An 18419-nucleotide genomic window follows, 5' to 3' on the forward strand; every position below is an offset into this window, starting at 1 on the left:
GTGTTAATGGATATGAACAGATCCGGAATCAAGCGAGGTAGGAAGAGAACCAAGAGAAAGTAGGACACAAAGTCCTAGAAAAAAAGAAAATGGCTGATACTGCCAAAGGCTGCAGAAAGATCAAAAAGGAGGAAGATTGGGAAAAGGGACATTAGACTGAACAATTAAGAGATTATCAGTAAATTTGGAAGCTGAAAGCTCTGATTACAGTTAAAAAACTTACATGAACTTATGCCGAGTGAAATGAGTGTCACTTGCTTGTTTCCCCCCCTCCCCCATGTTCATGATTTTTCCCCCCTTTTAATCTGTTTATTCTTGCACAGCATGCGAAATATGGAAATATATTTAACTTAACTATATTGGAAAACTTGCTCTCTTGGAGAAGGAGAAAGAGGTACAGAGGGAGAAAAATTTGAAACACAAAACAAAATACAAAGTTTTACAAAGAAGAAGGCCCACTCATTTTGTGGGCTTGAAAAACAAAATGCTATTAAAAGAAAAAAAGATCAAGGGTGTTGTATGTGGTAAGTAAACAAACAAAATTTAGTGAGAGTGAGTATGACAGAGTAGGCAATTTCACTGAGAAAACAGGATTAAATGGGATCACATATAAATGCAAAGTTCTAAGTATATGGTAAACTATGATCCAAAGAACTCAGTTCCTAAAAAATAAAATAAAATAAGGAAATACACAAACCCCTCCTCAAATTTTTAAGTGTTGTGTGTGTTAACTATTACAGGTTAAATTTTCATTAAAATTAAATTCCCAAGGGAAAAGCAAAAATAAAATCTAAAATTTATTCTAAACATGGGTTTTTTACCTTTCAGACACTTCTGGATGTAGCTGAGTTGGACCAGATGATGCTTCTGCAGAAACTCCAGCAGTCTGTAGAGTTGGGGGCTGTTGTCCCCCTAACTGGGCATTCTGAACAGTAGCTGTTTGGGTAGGCATAGATCCAGCAGCAGCACTGTTCATGCTTCCAAAAGGTGGAAATGAAGTCTGTTTATTAGCTGACATTCCACTGTTTATGTTGGTGGAGGAGGAAGAGGAGGAAGTTGTAGTCAAAGTAGAATTAGTTGTGGTGACTGCAGAAGAGCTACATGAAGTCATAGTCATAGTGCTGCTAGTTGTGGTTGCTGGGGTGGCAGATGGAGTGTTTGAATTCCCAGTATTTGACAGCTGAGGTGGTGTAGTGAGAGACTGACTTGTGGGGACAACCAAATTTGGCTGGGTAAGTAAAGAGCTATCCAATGGCTGGGAAGCAAGATAAGGACCTAAAGGCAACAGAGCACATGGTATATTTAATTCTTAATTTTCTTTTGTTCTCCATTTAACATGTTAACAAGAAATTCTAATCATTTTTTCTGTAATAAATATTAAGCATCTATAATATGTAAGAACATAATAAAAAATTATAAAGACTTAAACTGGCATTTATCACAAAAAGAGAAATTTAAAAAAATAAGTAACTTTCCTTTTTTTCTTCTGAGGAGGGCTATCAATTTAAAAGATGAAGATTATGTTATATATTTAACACTGTGTAAACATCACTTCATTGAAGTTATTATTCTGAAGTCATTAATGGGTGAATAAGACAAATGAACTCCCCTATGTAAAATTCTTAGAATGTAGTATATTTCTATAGTTTTCTTGAGGAAGCTAGGAGGCAAAGCGCATAGACTACTCAAGAGGAATCAGGATGACCCAAGTTTAAATTGTGTCAACATTAGTTGCCTGACCTTGCATTCAAAGGTTTCTAAATACCTTCCAGGTTCTAAAAATATGATTTCAAACATTAGGGGAAATATGGAATGAGATATACATTAATTTTTTGCTTGCCAAGTAATAAAATATCATTAAATATTAAATAAAATATTAAAAAATAAAATGAGTAACAAGACTAACTGTAGCCTTGCTATAAGGCTACTTAAGGTCACTGATATAAACATAAATGAATGAAGTCCTTTCAGTTTCAATTTTAAACCCTTTTGGATATTTTTCAGGTAAACATGCTGCCTTTAAAAAAGTTACTAACCTTGAATTATAAGTAAAAATCCTTCATGTTTTTCAGGCCCAATAATCAAAGAATGCATGTCATATATTTGTAATTCCCAAATAATTCCCTTTCCACCATCCCCTGCAGTAATATAAATTCAGTACCCAGGTCGTATCTGCAGACTTGTGCATACAGCTTGAGTTTAGAAAATGCTTCATTGTTGCCATCAGCTGCCTGAGAAAACCATTCAGTTACCAACTTTTCTGAAAGTTTCTTTGAAGCAGTAGATCCAACTCTCATGATCCCATCAGCCAATAATCGTGAAATGGGTCTATGTTGTCCTAATCGACAGGACTACACAAAGAGAACAATAAGACTAATGAATTCATTATAATAAAGATACAAATTTTATGAAAGCATCTATTAAAAATAAGGCAAAGTTAATTCTTTAGCCTCTTTTGAAGAGAAACCAAAGCATTTGAGTAAGAAGATTAGTAACAAATAACATGCTAAAATTTTAGATTCATTCATATTTTCTCTCATTCAGAATTAAAGTTCCACACATTACTGATTAAAATTAAACAGCAAGGAACCAATTACATCAATACCATGAGTTGTTCAATCTTTTCAGTCATGTCTGACTTTTTGTGACTCCATTTAGGAATTTCTTGGCAAACATACTGGCATGGTTTGTCATTTTCTTCTCCAGCTCATTTTACAGATGAGGGAACTGAGGCAAACAGAATTAAGCTACTGGCCCAGGATCACACCGCTAGTTAAGTGTCTGAGGCCAGATTTGAATTTAAAAAATGAGTCTTCTTCATTACAGACCCAGTAGCACTCTCTCCACTCAGCCATTTAGCTGCCCTACAATACTCTATTACTTGAAAACAATAAACTGCAAAATACAGATATAGATTGCAATTAAAAAAACAACTAGACATTTAAAATGAGCACATAGAGCCTTAATATGAGAGGCAATGTGATACATAGTAGATAAAGATGCTTATCTTAAAGTCAGAAAGACTTTTTATGTCTTCTCTCTGATATACACTAGCTGTATGACAATGGGCAAATCATTTCACTTCCCTGTACTTAAAGTAATTAAAACTAAATGGTGAGAGAGGTGCTGATCCAAAGTAAAGAAATTTTTACAGAGAATTTTCTACACAGATGAAATCGGATATCAAGCCCCTTCTCTAAAATTATCTTAAAATGTCAAAATAGTAGCAAGAACAAAAATTTATACTGAAATAAATGAAATTTTTACTGTCTCTATATAATTTGTCACGATGTGTACATGTTTGAAATTTACAATCAATCTGAAGATCTTGTCTATACTCTTAAAACTTTTAAAAAATACCTATTTTAAGTATATTTTATATGATTTTAATATTATATATATCTAAATATATTTTTATATTAAGTATATTTTCTACATACTGAAGGTAAATAAAAATATACTAAAATGAAAAAATACAACCCTTAATATTGTATGTGTACAATCTTTAGTACTCTGTGTGTGTGTGTGTGTGTGTGTGTGTGCACAAAACAATCCCCTGCCCATCTCCCAACTTTAATTTATTTAAACAAATGATAAGATGAATACTTGAACTAATTGGTAAGGAAGCAAGTCAAGAAAAACAAAGAATTCTAACTTTGGGATCAAAACATGTCATTTTACAAATTAGAAAACTGAAATTCAAAGAGACACAGTGATTTACCTATGGCCAGCCAGGGCCAGAACCAAGATGAAAATTGGCATAATAATTTCTCATGTATCTTCCTCACCCCTTTCCCAAATATAAACTTAAGGCCAATTTGTCAGTTATAAATACAGTATTCTTTATATATAATACATACTATAAGCTTTCGTGATAGCAGGTCATATTAAACCTATTCTACTTTTCCTGGAGATTTTCTGGGAACTATGAAATATCTGATGGTTAGCTGATCAAATCTGAGTGCAATGGATCAGTTTTTCTTTCAATTTAAAGATTTATTAACCATATCTTAGGTAAAGGTGGAATGGAATAGTGACTTGAGGAGCAGACTACAGTCCTTTAGCCTCTGACTTATACTAGAATTTTGAACTTGGAGAATACACTCAGATTATGTTGTTTACCTAAGACTATAAAGTACAAATGAGTTGTCATTGTTGGCTTTAGTAGAACAATTCTACACTAATATATGAATACAGTTCCAGACCAAAAAGTCAAAACAAAAAAGTAGAAAAGCACTATCACAGATATCAGGAGCATAAAGGTAAATGAATAACACTCCTTGATTTTGAGGAATTTCTACTGTGGGATACAACATTTACATAGATTAATTGATATAAAATGGCCTGAACGTGAGAACATTAATAACTAGAAAGTGCATGAAAGTCTTCCGCAAGGACACAAAATATGAACTTAAAGCTAAATACTATTAAGAAGCAGGAGACAATGTCAAGTCCAAGTAACAGCATGAAGGCCAGCTTGGTTGAAATGTATAAGTATATGAAATCAGATAAGCACAATATCAGATACTATGAATAGTAATGGAATGACAAGGGTGAAACAAGTTCTTTCCTTCAAAGAATATACAGTCTAAATGGAGAGAGAAAATGCAATATAAGTATATAGATACTATAAACAAAATGAATATAAGGGATATATGTAATAGTTTTAGTAGGGAGGGCACTAGCAAGAGGGTTGGAGGATGATGGAAGGAGAAAGGAAGGGAATTCATTGAGATAAATATTAAATAAAACAAGATGCAAAGATGTGAAGGTGGGACATGTAGTGCCATGTGCACAAAATGGCAGGGAGGTTAGTAAGCCTAGATCACAAAATGTGTTAAGACTCATGTGAGAAATGTGAAAACCCACTTTGCCAGCAATATCATTAAATCCTACTTGAACCACCTGCCTGGTAGGTTAGGTTTAGATAGCAGCATAAAGATATAAGATACTATATATTTTTAAATTTCATATCTCTAACTTTGAACACATACCTCATATATTGCAGTAAGATCTCGAAAAAAGGTTTTTGCTCCATTCAAAAGGGCTTCATTCTCTGGACATAGTACAACATATGCTATATCTCTTTGAGATCCATAGGGTTCTAGCATCAGCCTCTCCCAATAAGGCAAGGCAAATGGAGAGAGCACCAGAAAATCATAATCATATCCCACCAAAAATGTGGGAATTGGCAGTGGTTCTGGGGACTCATCAGTTCCTTAAAAAAAAAAAAAAAATACAATAAGAACACATGCAGAAGTAGAAGAAATTGATTCCTTAGATTAATATGAAGCAGTGTACAAAACTGAAAATTAAAATGTTACTTACTTGGGACCACTACAGATTTTAGAAAATTAATTTGTTAACAATTGAAATAAAAGTACCACAGTAATTTAAAGACACTTAACCAATTAATAATTCCATACATGTTATTTACCATATGAGCCTCGGCCAGCCATTTTATGAAACTGTTGCCAAGTAAGAGGACCTTGGACTCCCCAAGATCTCACTGTTCTTTTTTTCTGAATGGCATCTTGAAGTACTGGCTGAAGGGACAGAAGCATTCGAAGGATGTCCTGTGAACACTGCATGCTTACATCTACAGCTATGAGGATACAAAAATAAGAATTGTTATCTCAGCTCTATGACTTCAACAAAATATGAATTTGTTAAATCCAGCAGAATCATTCACTATATATTTAAATTTCTACTTATAAAGAACTTGTTTCTGTCAGAACTATATGGGAAAATTTGACAGACAATTCTTCCAGTATTCTACAACAAAAATAGCAACTCCTCTAATTCTGATACTTGATAAAACTAAAATGTACAAGTATTCTTTAAGAATTTTCATTTTACATGATCTCATATACTTGTTCAAAATACTAATGTTCAAATCAAATTTTTAAAATTTAATTATTTAGTTACTGATAATCTATACTTACTCATGTGCATGCTTCTTTTTCTTTTTGTGACTTGACCATAAATATTTTATTCCTTTAATGCTATGCATTAAGAATGAAAGGTTGCTAACTTGGACTGAGGAGGGACATGATCTTGAATCGTACCACTCAAACTACATAATTAAGAGAAAGTCACTTAACTCCTAAATCCCTCTGAGTCTCAGTTTCCCCATCTGCAAAACTGGCAATGGTACTATTTTTAAAATCTATATTCCAGAACTATTTATATTCAAATGAGAAGGTTTACTTTGTAAATTTTAAAGTTTTATGTCAGCTATTATTAGGAAAAGTTAATTTTGCTTAGTTCCTTTTCACTCCTACCCAAACATTTAGAAAACAATGATTAATGGAAAAAACAAAATAGTAAAATTATTAATTACAATCAGGTTGGAGAATGTAAATTTCCACTCTTATTATCATGCCTTTTCAGTTCCAAAGCTCAATAAGCATGATATGATTGATTTTATTTTGTACTCTTTTTCTCCCCTAAGTAACTCAGTTGCCTTCCAATTTTGGCTTGATACCACTTTCACTCAAATAGTTTAATATCCCTTCATTCAAAACAGTATCATTTAACTTTGACTTAAATTTGTTAATAGCAAAATATTTCAGGATTTCCAATCCAAAAGTCTATCACTTCCTATTTATGTTATTAAGTCAATGTTTTACAATAAGACCACAAAATAACTATTTTTTATGATTTAATTCATAAAAAAATTCCCCAACTCAGTGAATTTCAGTATTACTTCTGTTTTGATTTTATGATATCTTTTTGGGGGGAGGGAAGGGGAGTGTGGGGAAGGTACAGCAGGGAGAATAGGGCCCAGATCTGAAGTTTCTTTGGTGCAGGGAATGCCACTCAAAGAAATTTCTTCTATAAAAACACTTCAGCACCTTTTCTGCAATTTATGATTTTTAGAGTTGCCTAGAACACTGGGAGGGTGATTGACTTAGTCCACTTAGAATTGGCATGAGTCAGGGACCTCCAGGAAGTCATAAAGTTTCTATGCCAAGTCAACACCTCTATTCCAAACAAAAATGCAAATTACTGTAATTAAAACATAGTTTCAAATCAATACAAAATAAAGTGTTTAACAGTTTCTTCTTAACTGAGATCCAGTTTTGATCATCAATAAATTAGCAAAACTAAACCAACTTGGGATAAAAACAATTCAAGGTCCACATTTTTTTTTCTTTTGTAAATGCTAGCTCTTAATTGACTTTCATGCAGGTGAATCCTGAGATCTACTTTAACAGTAAACTATGGTTCAAATGAAAAATGCTTTCTTCCAAAGTTACTAATGAGGTCTTAAATTATTGAATCAATGATGTCTTAATTGTTGAATCAAATTCCTCTTCATACCCTCAATCCTTACGATTGTTGTAAATCTGCTGACCATCCTCTTGTCTTAGATATTATCTCCACACTAGGTATTGATGACACAACTTTTTCTTGGTTCTCTTTTTGCCTGTCTTGATTGCTCCTTCTCAGTTTCTTTTACAGGATTATCATACATAGTAAGATCCCTATTTGTGGATATAGCCAAAAGTTCTGTCCTGGGAGTACATTTCCTCTCAGTTACTGCATCAGTTTTTATGAGTTTAATGATCTATATCTCCAGTTAAAAGACTCTTCCGCTTTTCAGTCTCCTTTGCTGGAAACCCATTAGGTCACACCAACTACCTTGGGGATAAACCACAAGACTCTATTCTAGGGGCATGTGTGTGCATGTGTATGTGTCTTTCCTCTACTTTTAATCTGTGATCTCATCAGTTCCTATATATTTCATTCTCATCTTTATGCTGGTAATATCTCAAATTTATCTATCCAGTTCTAATCTCTCTGATGATCTTAGTCTCAAATCTTCAACTTCCTTTCAGATACCTCAAACTAGAAATACAGTAGGAAATTCAACACAGCCAAAAATTATCATTATTTTTCCTACTACTTTCCCTATTACTATAGAAGGCAACACCATCCTCCTCCAGTCCTATTAGGTACTATACTTTTACTATATATTATATGTTATGTATATATATATATATACACACACACACACACACACATACACACACATATTATTAATTTATATTATAATATCTAATCATATATGCCATATAATTAAGTGTTATATTTTTATTATTATTAGGTACTACAGGTATCTAATAATAAAAGCCAGTCTGAATCTCCTTGAAAATTTTCAGATTGCCCACCATAATCTCTTATTTAAAGATATGTGTAAGCCAATAGGAAATTTACATTGTGAGCCAATAAATACTAAGAACAACAAACAAATATATGGAGGACAAAAGGTTAAAACAACAACAACAACAAAAAAAAACCAAATCCAAAAACATCGTTAGCACACTTACCATTTCTTTTGGCCCAGGGATGTAAACATGTAGTTTTCACGAGGGTTTCATCAACTTTTCCTCCTGACATATTATCCATGAACTGACGTCCATGTTCTAATGCAAGGTAGCAGTCATTGCAACAATCCCGTTCTTCAACACGTACCGAGTTGCTAATTACACCAATTTTGGGAATAGGATCTTGGTCTGCTGCTCCAAATGGTGAAAATAAATTAGTGCACTGATCTTGTAGCAATAATATTAACTCATCAGGCAATTTTTCAGTTTCTTTCAGTCCTCCATTGACATGTTCAACAGAGGTAGCCCTGAGAGCTTCAAAACGTTTCTCTGCTTCTTTACCACATTCAGTATTACGTCCTATGATATCTAATTCATCTTCAAGAAACAATCCAGAGCTGTTTCCAAATTTTCTGTTCATGACAGCACTGAAGCCACAGGTACACCTATACTGTGCTTCCTGTGTTGGATCTGGAATGTAAACTCCAACATCAGCACCTTTGATGTTCATGTTGCACACACAAATACAGCAACTGTCAAAATTACAGTCTTTGTATAAATTCATTACTGACTCTGAAAGAATGAGGTTTACATAAAGACTATGTGCTTCAGGGATAGATGGAACAGTTGCAGGCTCAACAGAATTTAGGGGTCTGCACGTTGATGGGGTGGAAGCTGGTGAATACAAATCTGAATTCTCATATTTGACTGAACCTTGGGCACTGGCAGGCCCACCAGCTCCACGAGGCGTCCGAGGTGTCCTTGGTGTTCGTGGAGTTGGAAATCTAGGGGTGGAAGGAGAAGGAAGAATCCCTGCTCCACTATTACTAGGAGGTGCACTACTTGGGGGCATTCCAAAAGGAGTATGAGTTTGAGGAGTATAAGCAGGGCCATATTCTTGATCAATAGCACTTCCATCACTATAACATTTCCCAAAGGAGAATTCATAAAAAAAAAAAAAAAGAGAGAGAGAAATTGAAATTAGAATCACAAAATATGGCATTCCTAAAAATCACACAGATAATAAGTGTTTAAGGCATGATTTGAACTCAAGAATTGCACTATCAAGCTGCCTCACATACAACCACAATCAAAACACCTACAAATGTCTCAAAATATATGAAACTTGTACAGATATAATAGGACTACACTATTTAAAAAAACAAACAAGCAATTAGATGATTCTCAAACCCAAATAAGGATATGAGGCAGTGAATCAAAATATGCCATTAGTTTATCATGCTAAAAAAAAAAAAAAAAAAGATGTTTTGGAAGAAATGAATGCATAATGTCATACAATTTATTCACAAGTTTTTTTCAATGTTTTATCATATTAACAATTTTTGCTACTACAAATAGAAGCTTAAAAACCTGAAAGATTTGGGAGGGGTTAAAGTCTTTTTAAAAAGCCATTTCATAAAAGTATTTTTCTCAAAATTCAGTTTCATACATGTTGGATATAAATCATACCCCTCTTTGATGAAAGGCATGGTGGGCCCTGGAGGAAGCAACTCTAATTTTCCAACAGTCCAACTTTGCCGATAAATGCACTCTTCTGGAAGCTTAATAGGAGGCAAACACTGGCTGGGGAGTGTTTTTAGAGGTGCAAACATGGAACATCCCACCAGAGCTTGACAATTTTCCAGTTTATAGACATATGAAAAATCCTATAAGATAAAAATTCAAACTTAATTTTTGAACCTCAAAAAGAGGGAGTTAAATATTTAGTGAATTTTGAGTGGCAATTTAAATTTTTTTTAAATTAAAGAAAAAAAAACCCACAAATAGTTTACCAACTTCAATCCAGTCATTTTCTAACAAAGAGATGCTACCATAATAATTCAATTAACAATAAATTTGAGAGGAAAAAAGTACAGTAAGTGCCACAACTTAGTACTGTTAACTACAACACTACTTGGACTTATGAAAATTCCTCTTGCATAAAATCATTTACAAATTCACCTTAATTTCAGAAGGTTTGGGACTACAGAATCCCTCATCAACCTCAATTTTGAATTGGGCTCCTATACTGGAACTATTCCCATCCAGGATAGTTCCTCCAGGCGTAGTATCTATACTACCATATTCTTTGTTGTTCATATTCATTGGGGAAAATCCCATAATATGCTGTTCCAATGATGGAGGTGTTGGATACATCTTATGAAGATCTGCAGTGCCTATAAGAAACACACATGTTGATATAAAATAGATATCAAGAGAATGTTTAAAATGAAAAGTGACTAAGTTGAGAATTCATATATTTAAAAATGCAACAAATTATTTAGGAAACTTACTTATGCATGATAGTGGATCCAAATTCCCTGCCTTTGACTCCTTGCAATTAGATTTTTCATCTGAGCCATTCAGTGTTTTTTTAGAGCCAGGCTATCAAAAACACACAACAGAAATTTACATGAAAGTTTAATTCAATGTGATTCAGTTCAGCAATAATTCAAACTGATAATTTATTTGTTAAACATTTGACAGTGAAGATACAACTTTAGATAAGATAGAGTCTGTTTTCAAACAGCAGGATGAGACTGACACAAACAAATTATAATACACTATAAAATTACATGGCCACACATGGGTCAGGGAGGTGGTGCAGAGGATAGAGCACCAGCCCCTACGTCAGGAGAACCTGAGTTCAAATCTGGCCTCAGATATTTAACACTTTCTAGCTGTGTGACCTCGGGCAAATCACTTAACCCCAGTTGCCTCAGCAAAAAAAAAAAAAAAAAAAAAAAAAAAATTACATGGCCACTGCACCAGAGAATTACAAAGCAAAAGACTATTTTTATGAGGTATGAGGAGGAAGGCTTTCATCAGAGGATGTAATACTTCATGGTGAAATAGAATTTGAATTAAGCTTTTATAGGATTGGTAGGAATTTAAGAAGTATGGGACTGAGGACCTTCTAACAAAGATTTAGCATAAGCAAATACATGGAGGTAGGGAAGCAAAGAGCAAATTAGCAATATAATCTTGGAGCAATGAGGAGTTGGAAAGAAAATAATATATAGTCTTGAAAGATAGGGTGGTCAAGATAAGATCAAAATGGGTTCATGATCTAGGCATAAAGAACGAGATTATAAATAAATTAGAAGAACATAGGATCGTTTACCTCTCAGACCTGTGGAAAAGAAAGGAATTTGTGACCAAAGAAGAATTAGAGATCATTATTGATCACAAAATAAAAAATTTCGATTATATTAAGTTAAAAAGCTTTTGTACAAATCAAACTAATGAGGACAGGATTAGAAGGGAAGCAATAAACGAAGAAAACATTTTTACAGCTAAAGGTTCTGATAAAGGCCTGATCTCCAAAATATATAGAGAATTGAGTCTAATTTATAAGAAATCAAGCCATTCTCCAATTGATAAATGGTCAAAGGATATGAACAGACAATTTTCAGATGAAGAAATTAAAACTATTTCTAGTCATATGAAAAAGTGCTCCAAATCATTGTTGATCAGAGAAATGCAAATTAAGACAACTGTGAGATACTGCTACACATCTGTCAGATTGGCTAAGATGACAGGAAAATATAATGCAGAATGTTGGAGAGGATGTGGGAAAACTGGGACACTGATACATTGGTGGTAGAACTATGAATAGATCCAACCATTCTGAAGAGCAACTTGGAACTATACTCAAAAAGTTATCAAACTGTGCATACCCTTCGATCTAGCAGTGTTTCTACTGGGCTTATATCCCACACACTCTAAAATTATGTTAATATAAGCCTAAACTGAAATGCTAAGAACTAAATTCATAGTCTAAGTGTGTGCCAAAGTAGACAACATCTTTTTAAAGAATGAAATTCTAGCCCCTTTTGCAGTGGCAAGGAACTGGAAATTAAATGTATGCCCATCAATTAAGGATTGCTGAATAAGTTACAGTATATGAATGTGATGGAATATTATTGTTCCATAAGAAATATTTTAAGCAGGCCAATTTCAAAAAAGCATGGAAAGACTTATTTGAATTGATGCTGAGTGAAGTGAGCAGAACCAAGAGAACACTGTACACAGTATCAAGACTATGTGATAAATAAATTGTGAAGGACTTGGCTCTTTTCAACAATGCAGTGACTGAAGGCAATTCTAATAGACTTGGGGTGGAAAACGCCATCTGCATCCAGAGAGAGAACTATAAGGACTGAATGTGGATTGAAGCATTATATTTTCACTTTTGTTGTTGCTGTTTGTTTCTTTCGCATGGTTTTTCCTTTTAGGTCTGATTTTCTTGCACAATATGACAAATGTGGAAATATGTTTAAAAGAATCACACATGTTTACCCTATATCAGATTATTTGCTGTCTTGGGGAGGAGGCAGGTAACACAAAATCTTACAAAAATGAATGTTGAAAATTACATGTATTTGGAAAAAATAAAATATATTGTAAACTTTCAAAAATAAGAAAGAAAAAAAACACTAATCTTCCTCCCCATTAACAATGAAATTTTCTATTCACAATTTCAAAGGAAGAGTGATTATCCCTCCTTAGCTTGATGAGAACATGCATTTTTAAACTACTTATGTATAGGTTTTCTTCCATAAAAAAAAAAAAAAATAAGGATAGCTAACTATAATAACTAGCATTTATATAGCATTTTAAATCTTGCAAAGCACTTTTACAATTATCTTATTTAATCCTCACGACAACTCTGAGAAGTATAATTATCCCCTCTTTTTTTAAAAAAATAGGTAACAAGGCAGAGAGAAGTGATTTACCTGGGGTCACACAGTTATTAAGTATCTGAGATCATATTTGAAACTCAGATTTTCATAACTCTCAGTGAAGCATTGTGCCACCTGGCTGCTTTCCTAAAGAGATAGTTTAATACAGCTGAAAAAGCAATTGCTTTGAAGTCAAGAGGAACTGGGTTCAAACCTATGAACTTTCTTGGGTCTTTTTCCTTCTTCTACAGGAATCTCAGAGACTAGATAATCCAACTTTCTGAAATTCCTTCCAGTTCTAAATATATGACTATGATGTAAAAATATTTATTTTTATAAATACAACTACCTCATCAGAAATTAAAGATCCCCCATAAAAAAATCAAACAATGAAGCCAAAACTTAAGATACAAAGACTGCATCAGACAATCCTGTTATCTAACAATTTATACAAGCTTCTGCTCTATATAGCATCAATTTTAAGATGTGGGAACTAACATCTTTTTGTTGGGTATTATTGTTAATACTAAATTTACTTCTCCAATGCCAAATTAATTCAAAAGTACATGATCACAAAGCACAATTTTATTATATTAAGATATGATATTAATCATATCAGACAGGTTAAACAATATTAAATATGGAATCGATTAGCATACTTCTTACTTAAACAACTCAGCATTCTGCTTTCAAGATATATAACCACCTTTTAAATAATACCTTCATTTGATTGGTAATACCCTCCTAGATTAGTAATTCAAGATAGCTCTTGCCATCATGCTTCCTTTCCCCTATTACTTCCCCAACCTTTTTGCCACAGAGCTCTTTTAGTGCCATACTATCCCCTCTCCAACCCTACAGTTCTGAACCAAGAACAGATCAATTCTACCGTGGACAGAGTTCATCAATGATTCTCTCATCATTCTATTAATTTTCAAAATACCCCTTTCTGCCCACCATTCCCCTATGTATACAGAAATCCAAAGTTGCTTTTGTATTAAAATCTTTAGGCTTACCACAATACTTGGCACATAAATTCTTAAAAATGTCTCATTCATTCAATAATCTAATACACTTAAAATCTTTTCAAAGAAATACAAATCTCAAGTAAATTAGTGACAAATCCAGATTAAATGATGGTCCAAAAAGGCAGTACAACACTCACTGTTAGTTCATCTTCATCAGAATTGAAGAGATTGTCAAGGTCAGTATAAGAGACGGCCAGATCAGAATCATAAATGAGGCTGGTTGATGGAGGACGGGCATGACCACCAGGACGCTGTGCATCTACAATATATGAAAAAAATTGTACTACTGATAATATAATATGCTACTTAAATCAGTTAGAGAAAGCCTCCAACTTAAAAAACTACAGGTAGTGTTCTTAAATTTTTTTTTTTAATACTTTCTGAACTTAAAACATCTATAGTTAGGTATTGTGGGCTAAGCTACTTATTTTAATCATTTGCAACAAAAAAGTAAAAAATAATTTTCCAACATTGAGAATGAAATGTTAAAGTAAATGAGATTTTTCTTTTTTGATACAGAAAACTTATAGGAAGTAGGCAAAGCACAAATACAATGAAATTTCTAGAAATAACAGAATAAAAAGTAGGGGAAAGGCAGGAATTAAACATGTCTCATCTTCACACTCAATGTAGGAACTCTTTCTAAATGACAATACCTATGAGAAATGGTATATCAATCTTTGCTTACTTTATTTTTAGGAGAGCAAATCATGAAATAATACATTCAACTTTTAGACAGCCCTTCTTTTTTCCACCTGGTGGTTCTAAATCTCACTACTAGAGCTCTATAAAATAAATCCAATGTTTAAAAATGTTTATATTGGCCTAAATAATCTCCAATTTCTTTTCTGGCTCTAAATTCTATGATTCTAAATCTCACCTATCTCCTCCTACCAAGTCTTCTCTATTCAATCTCAATATTCCAGGTGCTCCAAATATTCTTCATTACATTTCACATTATTTAGGTCATTATTCTCTAGATAAAAATCCAATATGCCAGCTGGAATAGAATAGCTATAAGGAATAATGAGTACAATGCTAGACTTTGAATCAAGAGAGATAAGCTCAAATCCTACCTAACATTCATTTGTCAGACCATGGGGAACTTAAGGCTTTGTAAGGCTTAGCTTTCTCATCTGTAAAATGGCAATAAAAGTGTGGTTCTTATCCTCATAAGGTAGTTAGAAGTTAGGTAGCTCAAATGAACTGAGGTATTAAAAATGCTTTTGCAAACTTTAAAAATGTAAATACCAGGTTTTTTTTTTTAATGGAAATTTATGTACATGAGAGAAACTGCCTATAAAAGGATGTAGTAGAAAGCAGAATAGTGTGGTACAATAATAAGCTCCAAAGGTAGAAGGAAAGATAGAAAGGTAGCACATTTGAATGGTAAACATTCAAACAGAAAACAGGATCAAGACATCTTGGATGATGGTCAGAGGCCAAAAGCAGACAGGTCAGTTGTTCATCAGCACCAAGTATCCCCAAGTTTTAAAATTAGTAATTTTGAGATTAAGATTCTACTTATCTCAGTTTGATAGTAAAAGTTACTACAATTCAAGTTTAAAGAATTTGAGGAGTCTATTTGTTCACACCTTCACCCACAATGGATAAACAGAAATCTGAAAATAGTATCTATTAATGTTTGCATTATATAAAAATCAAGAACCCTTTTATAATAAAGACATTAAAGTCAAGACTTCTCAGAGTTTAACACCAATTTTCTTCTAATTTATAAGATTCTGATTGCTATTTACTTCATTCAAATTTCTAAAAAAGGTTCTTGCTTTATTTGCAGATCAAATGAAAACTCTTCCTCCTTTAAGATGTAACTCTGGGATAACCTCACCTTTCAGAATTGAACAGAATCCCCAGTCACCTTCTGACAATTTTGCATTTCCTTCAAGGATTCACTGGGGTGACAACCAAGGGGATTAGGTTATGTTCCCTCTTCAAAGAGCTGCTCATTTACATCATATTCCTTAAACATGGGACATAAAGATAAGCTATACAACTCTAAATGTTCTTATAACACCAAGCTCTCTACTACCTAGGTTCATAGATTACTATACAGTACATAAACACTTTCACTTTCCAATTCAGATTAACCTTTTCTTCTAAGACTTATGAGTAGCTTCACTCAGACATATAACCTAAAACTCCACCAGGGATCCCTTAGCAAATAGCTTTCCTAATAAGGAGCTAGCTGGTACATGTAAAGAAATGAAAACTTAACCCTAAACAAATCAGATTAAAAAAATATAAAAGTGAAGGTAGTCTGATTTACTAAGGAGCTATTTAGGGGTTGAAGGGAGGGACTGTAATTTCATTAATGTAGATATTCCCTTCACAAAAACAAAACAATAACTAGTCTACAACTTTTAAGAGTTTTATAAAGTTGTTTGTTTGTGTTTTTTTTTTTGAGAGGCTAAGTGATTTGCCCAGCAATAATATGTCATTAGAAGAGGGACTTAAATCCAGGTCAGCCTAACTGGGATCAGCTCATTGTGTACCATTTTGCCTCTTGATTTTTTGCGTTCTGGGGGGGAAAATGGCTTCAAAGATTTCTTATTTTTTATTCTCTTAAATAGTTACAAATGCATAAATTCTGATGTACCCAGCACGAAGCTATATAATCTCAAACTGCTCTCAACATAAATATATTAATAAACCTAGCATTAAAATTTATATTTTAATTCAGAGGTCCTCCCTTTTTATTAAATGCATTAATTTTGTAAAAGTGAACACAGTTTATTGCCAAGCTGAAAATAAAAAGACTATATTCTAAAATGTCATTTTTTACCTTGCTTGACAGAAGGACTAAATAATGACATAGCATCTTCTTCATGTGATAACACTGTTACATTAGAAGTCCCATCTTCTGCCTGCAAATGATAATGATAAAGCAATTATCACTTTCATTTTTAAGAAGCCCAATTTCAATCAATTTATTCATTATAGGAAACACATTAATTCTTCTAGAAATAAGACATATTATTTATTTAATGATTAACACAAGCACAGGAAAATACCAATAAATCAAATGTGTAGATCTGCAGACATATGTGTAAATGTATAGGTTAATAAACTTGATTCCAAAACAGAGTGGAAATCAATTTGTTTTTTGATATTAAAAGAGAGCTAACTAGAAACAATGAGTATCAAGTGTGAACAATGCTTTCATAAACGTTAAATAAACATTCTTTTCATAATTGCATTATATCAACTGTAAACAATTTCTATTTTCATTGGAGTGCTTAATGTAGAATATTTTGCTTTAGAATAATAATTTAGAGATTAGCTAGTTCCATCTGATCATTTTATAGATGAGGAAATTGAGATACAGGTGTTACTTGACTTACTCAATGTCACCACAACAAGTTAGTAACAGAATCAGATCAAGAGCCCTGTTCTCCTGAATTAGAGACCTTGTTCTTTTTATCAACTTATGTTGTTTTTTCACTAAGATTTTTCATGTAGTAGGTATTCAAATATTTATGTAGTTTTTATATTTTCTTTCCTGTGGCACAGTGACTAAGTGTGAAAACTGGGCTGCAAGCCAAATAGTTCTATTACCCAGGAATTTTACTCTTTATCACTGCAATAAACTAAAATTATGTTTAGCATAGCTTTGATTCCACATGTATATTTCCATTCTAATTCTCTGAATATTGATCATTTCTCTTCAGCACTATTAATCAGAATAGAAGGTGACAATGGCTAGATTTAACATCATTAAGACCTCAGTACAAATCTTGCCTTGAACTTTTAAGCTTGTTCTTTTCATTTACTAAATTGTAGGTGCAATTATTTGGGGGGGTGAGAGGGAAAAGGAGGAGACAGGCCTAATCAACTGAAAACACTCTAATTCCAACCATGAAGCTGGACCAATTTACCATATTATGTTTTACAGAGGCAAAAAGGCAAAGATTTTCTCATATGAAACCTTTTAAAGCATCCCAAACTCTCAAAATTATTTTTAATAGTAGATACCACTAAAAATATAATTAAAAGTATTCACTTTTTACAAAATCTTTGCAATGATAGAATTGCTCTGAATTTCAAAAAAAGTATAAAAAGGATAAAAGTTGACTATAAAATTTTTCCCTATAATTATCAGCCCCCTTTCAGAGCATTATTTTATCCACTCACCTTATGTTTTTTCCCAGGTTCTCTATCACTGTTCTGCCTATCTTTTTTATTATCAGGAAAAAGAAACTCCACATCTCCATCAACAAATGCATATGGATCAATTTCAGGTTCTTGTTCCATATCAGATACTACTGCTGAAAGATACTGATTTTTACTCTGATACTGTTGCACCAGTTCATCAGAAACCTTTAAAGGTTTTTTACATTGCACCATTAACCTGG

General features: G+C 33.0%; 1 protein-coding gene across 2 annotated transcripts in view; it reads right to left on the reverse strand.

Annotated features, from left to right (window-relative positions):
• Positions 1-18419, reverse strand: part of MED13 (mediator complex subunit 13) — a 91659-nt gene that overhangs the window by 17038 nt on the left and 56202 nt on the right. For both annotated transcript variants that reach the window (XM_051994118.1, XM_051994117.1), the window contains 11 exons: positions 18199-18415; positions 16850-16931; positions 14184-14305; positions 10628-10718; positions 10296-10510; positions 9804-10000; positions 8337-9253; positions 5438-5605; positions 4995-5218; positions 2162-2351; positions 822-1275 (listed from right to left, as the gene is read on the reverse strand). In XM_051994118.1, coding sequence (XP_051850078.1) covers positions 822-1275; positions 2162-2351; positions 4995-5218; positions 5438-5605; positions 8337-9253; positions 9804-10000; positions 10296-10510; positions 10628-10718; positions 14184-14305; positions 16850-16931; positions 18199-18415 — 2877 coding nt within the window. The remainder of the gene's footprint in view (positions 1-821; positions 1276-2161; positions 2352-4994; positions 5219-5437; positions 5606-8336; positions 9254-9803; positions 10001-10295; positions 10511-10627; positions 10719-14183; positions 14306-16849; positions 16932-18198; positions 18416-18419) is intronic.

This window comes from Antechinus flavipes, chromosome 4, assembly GCF_016432865.1.
Source record: "Antechinus flavipes isolate AdamAnt ecotype Samford, QLD, Australia chromosome 4, AdamAnt_v2, whole genome shotgun sequence".
Lineage (NCBI taxonomy): Eukaryota > Metazoa > Chordata > Mammalia > Dasyuromorphia > Dasyuridae > Antechinus > Antechinus flavipes.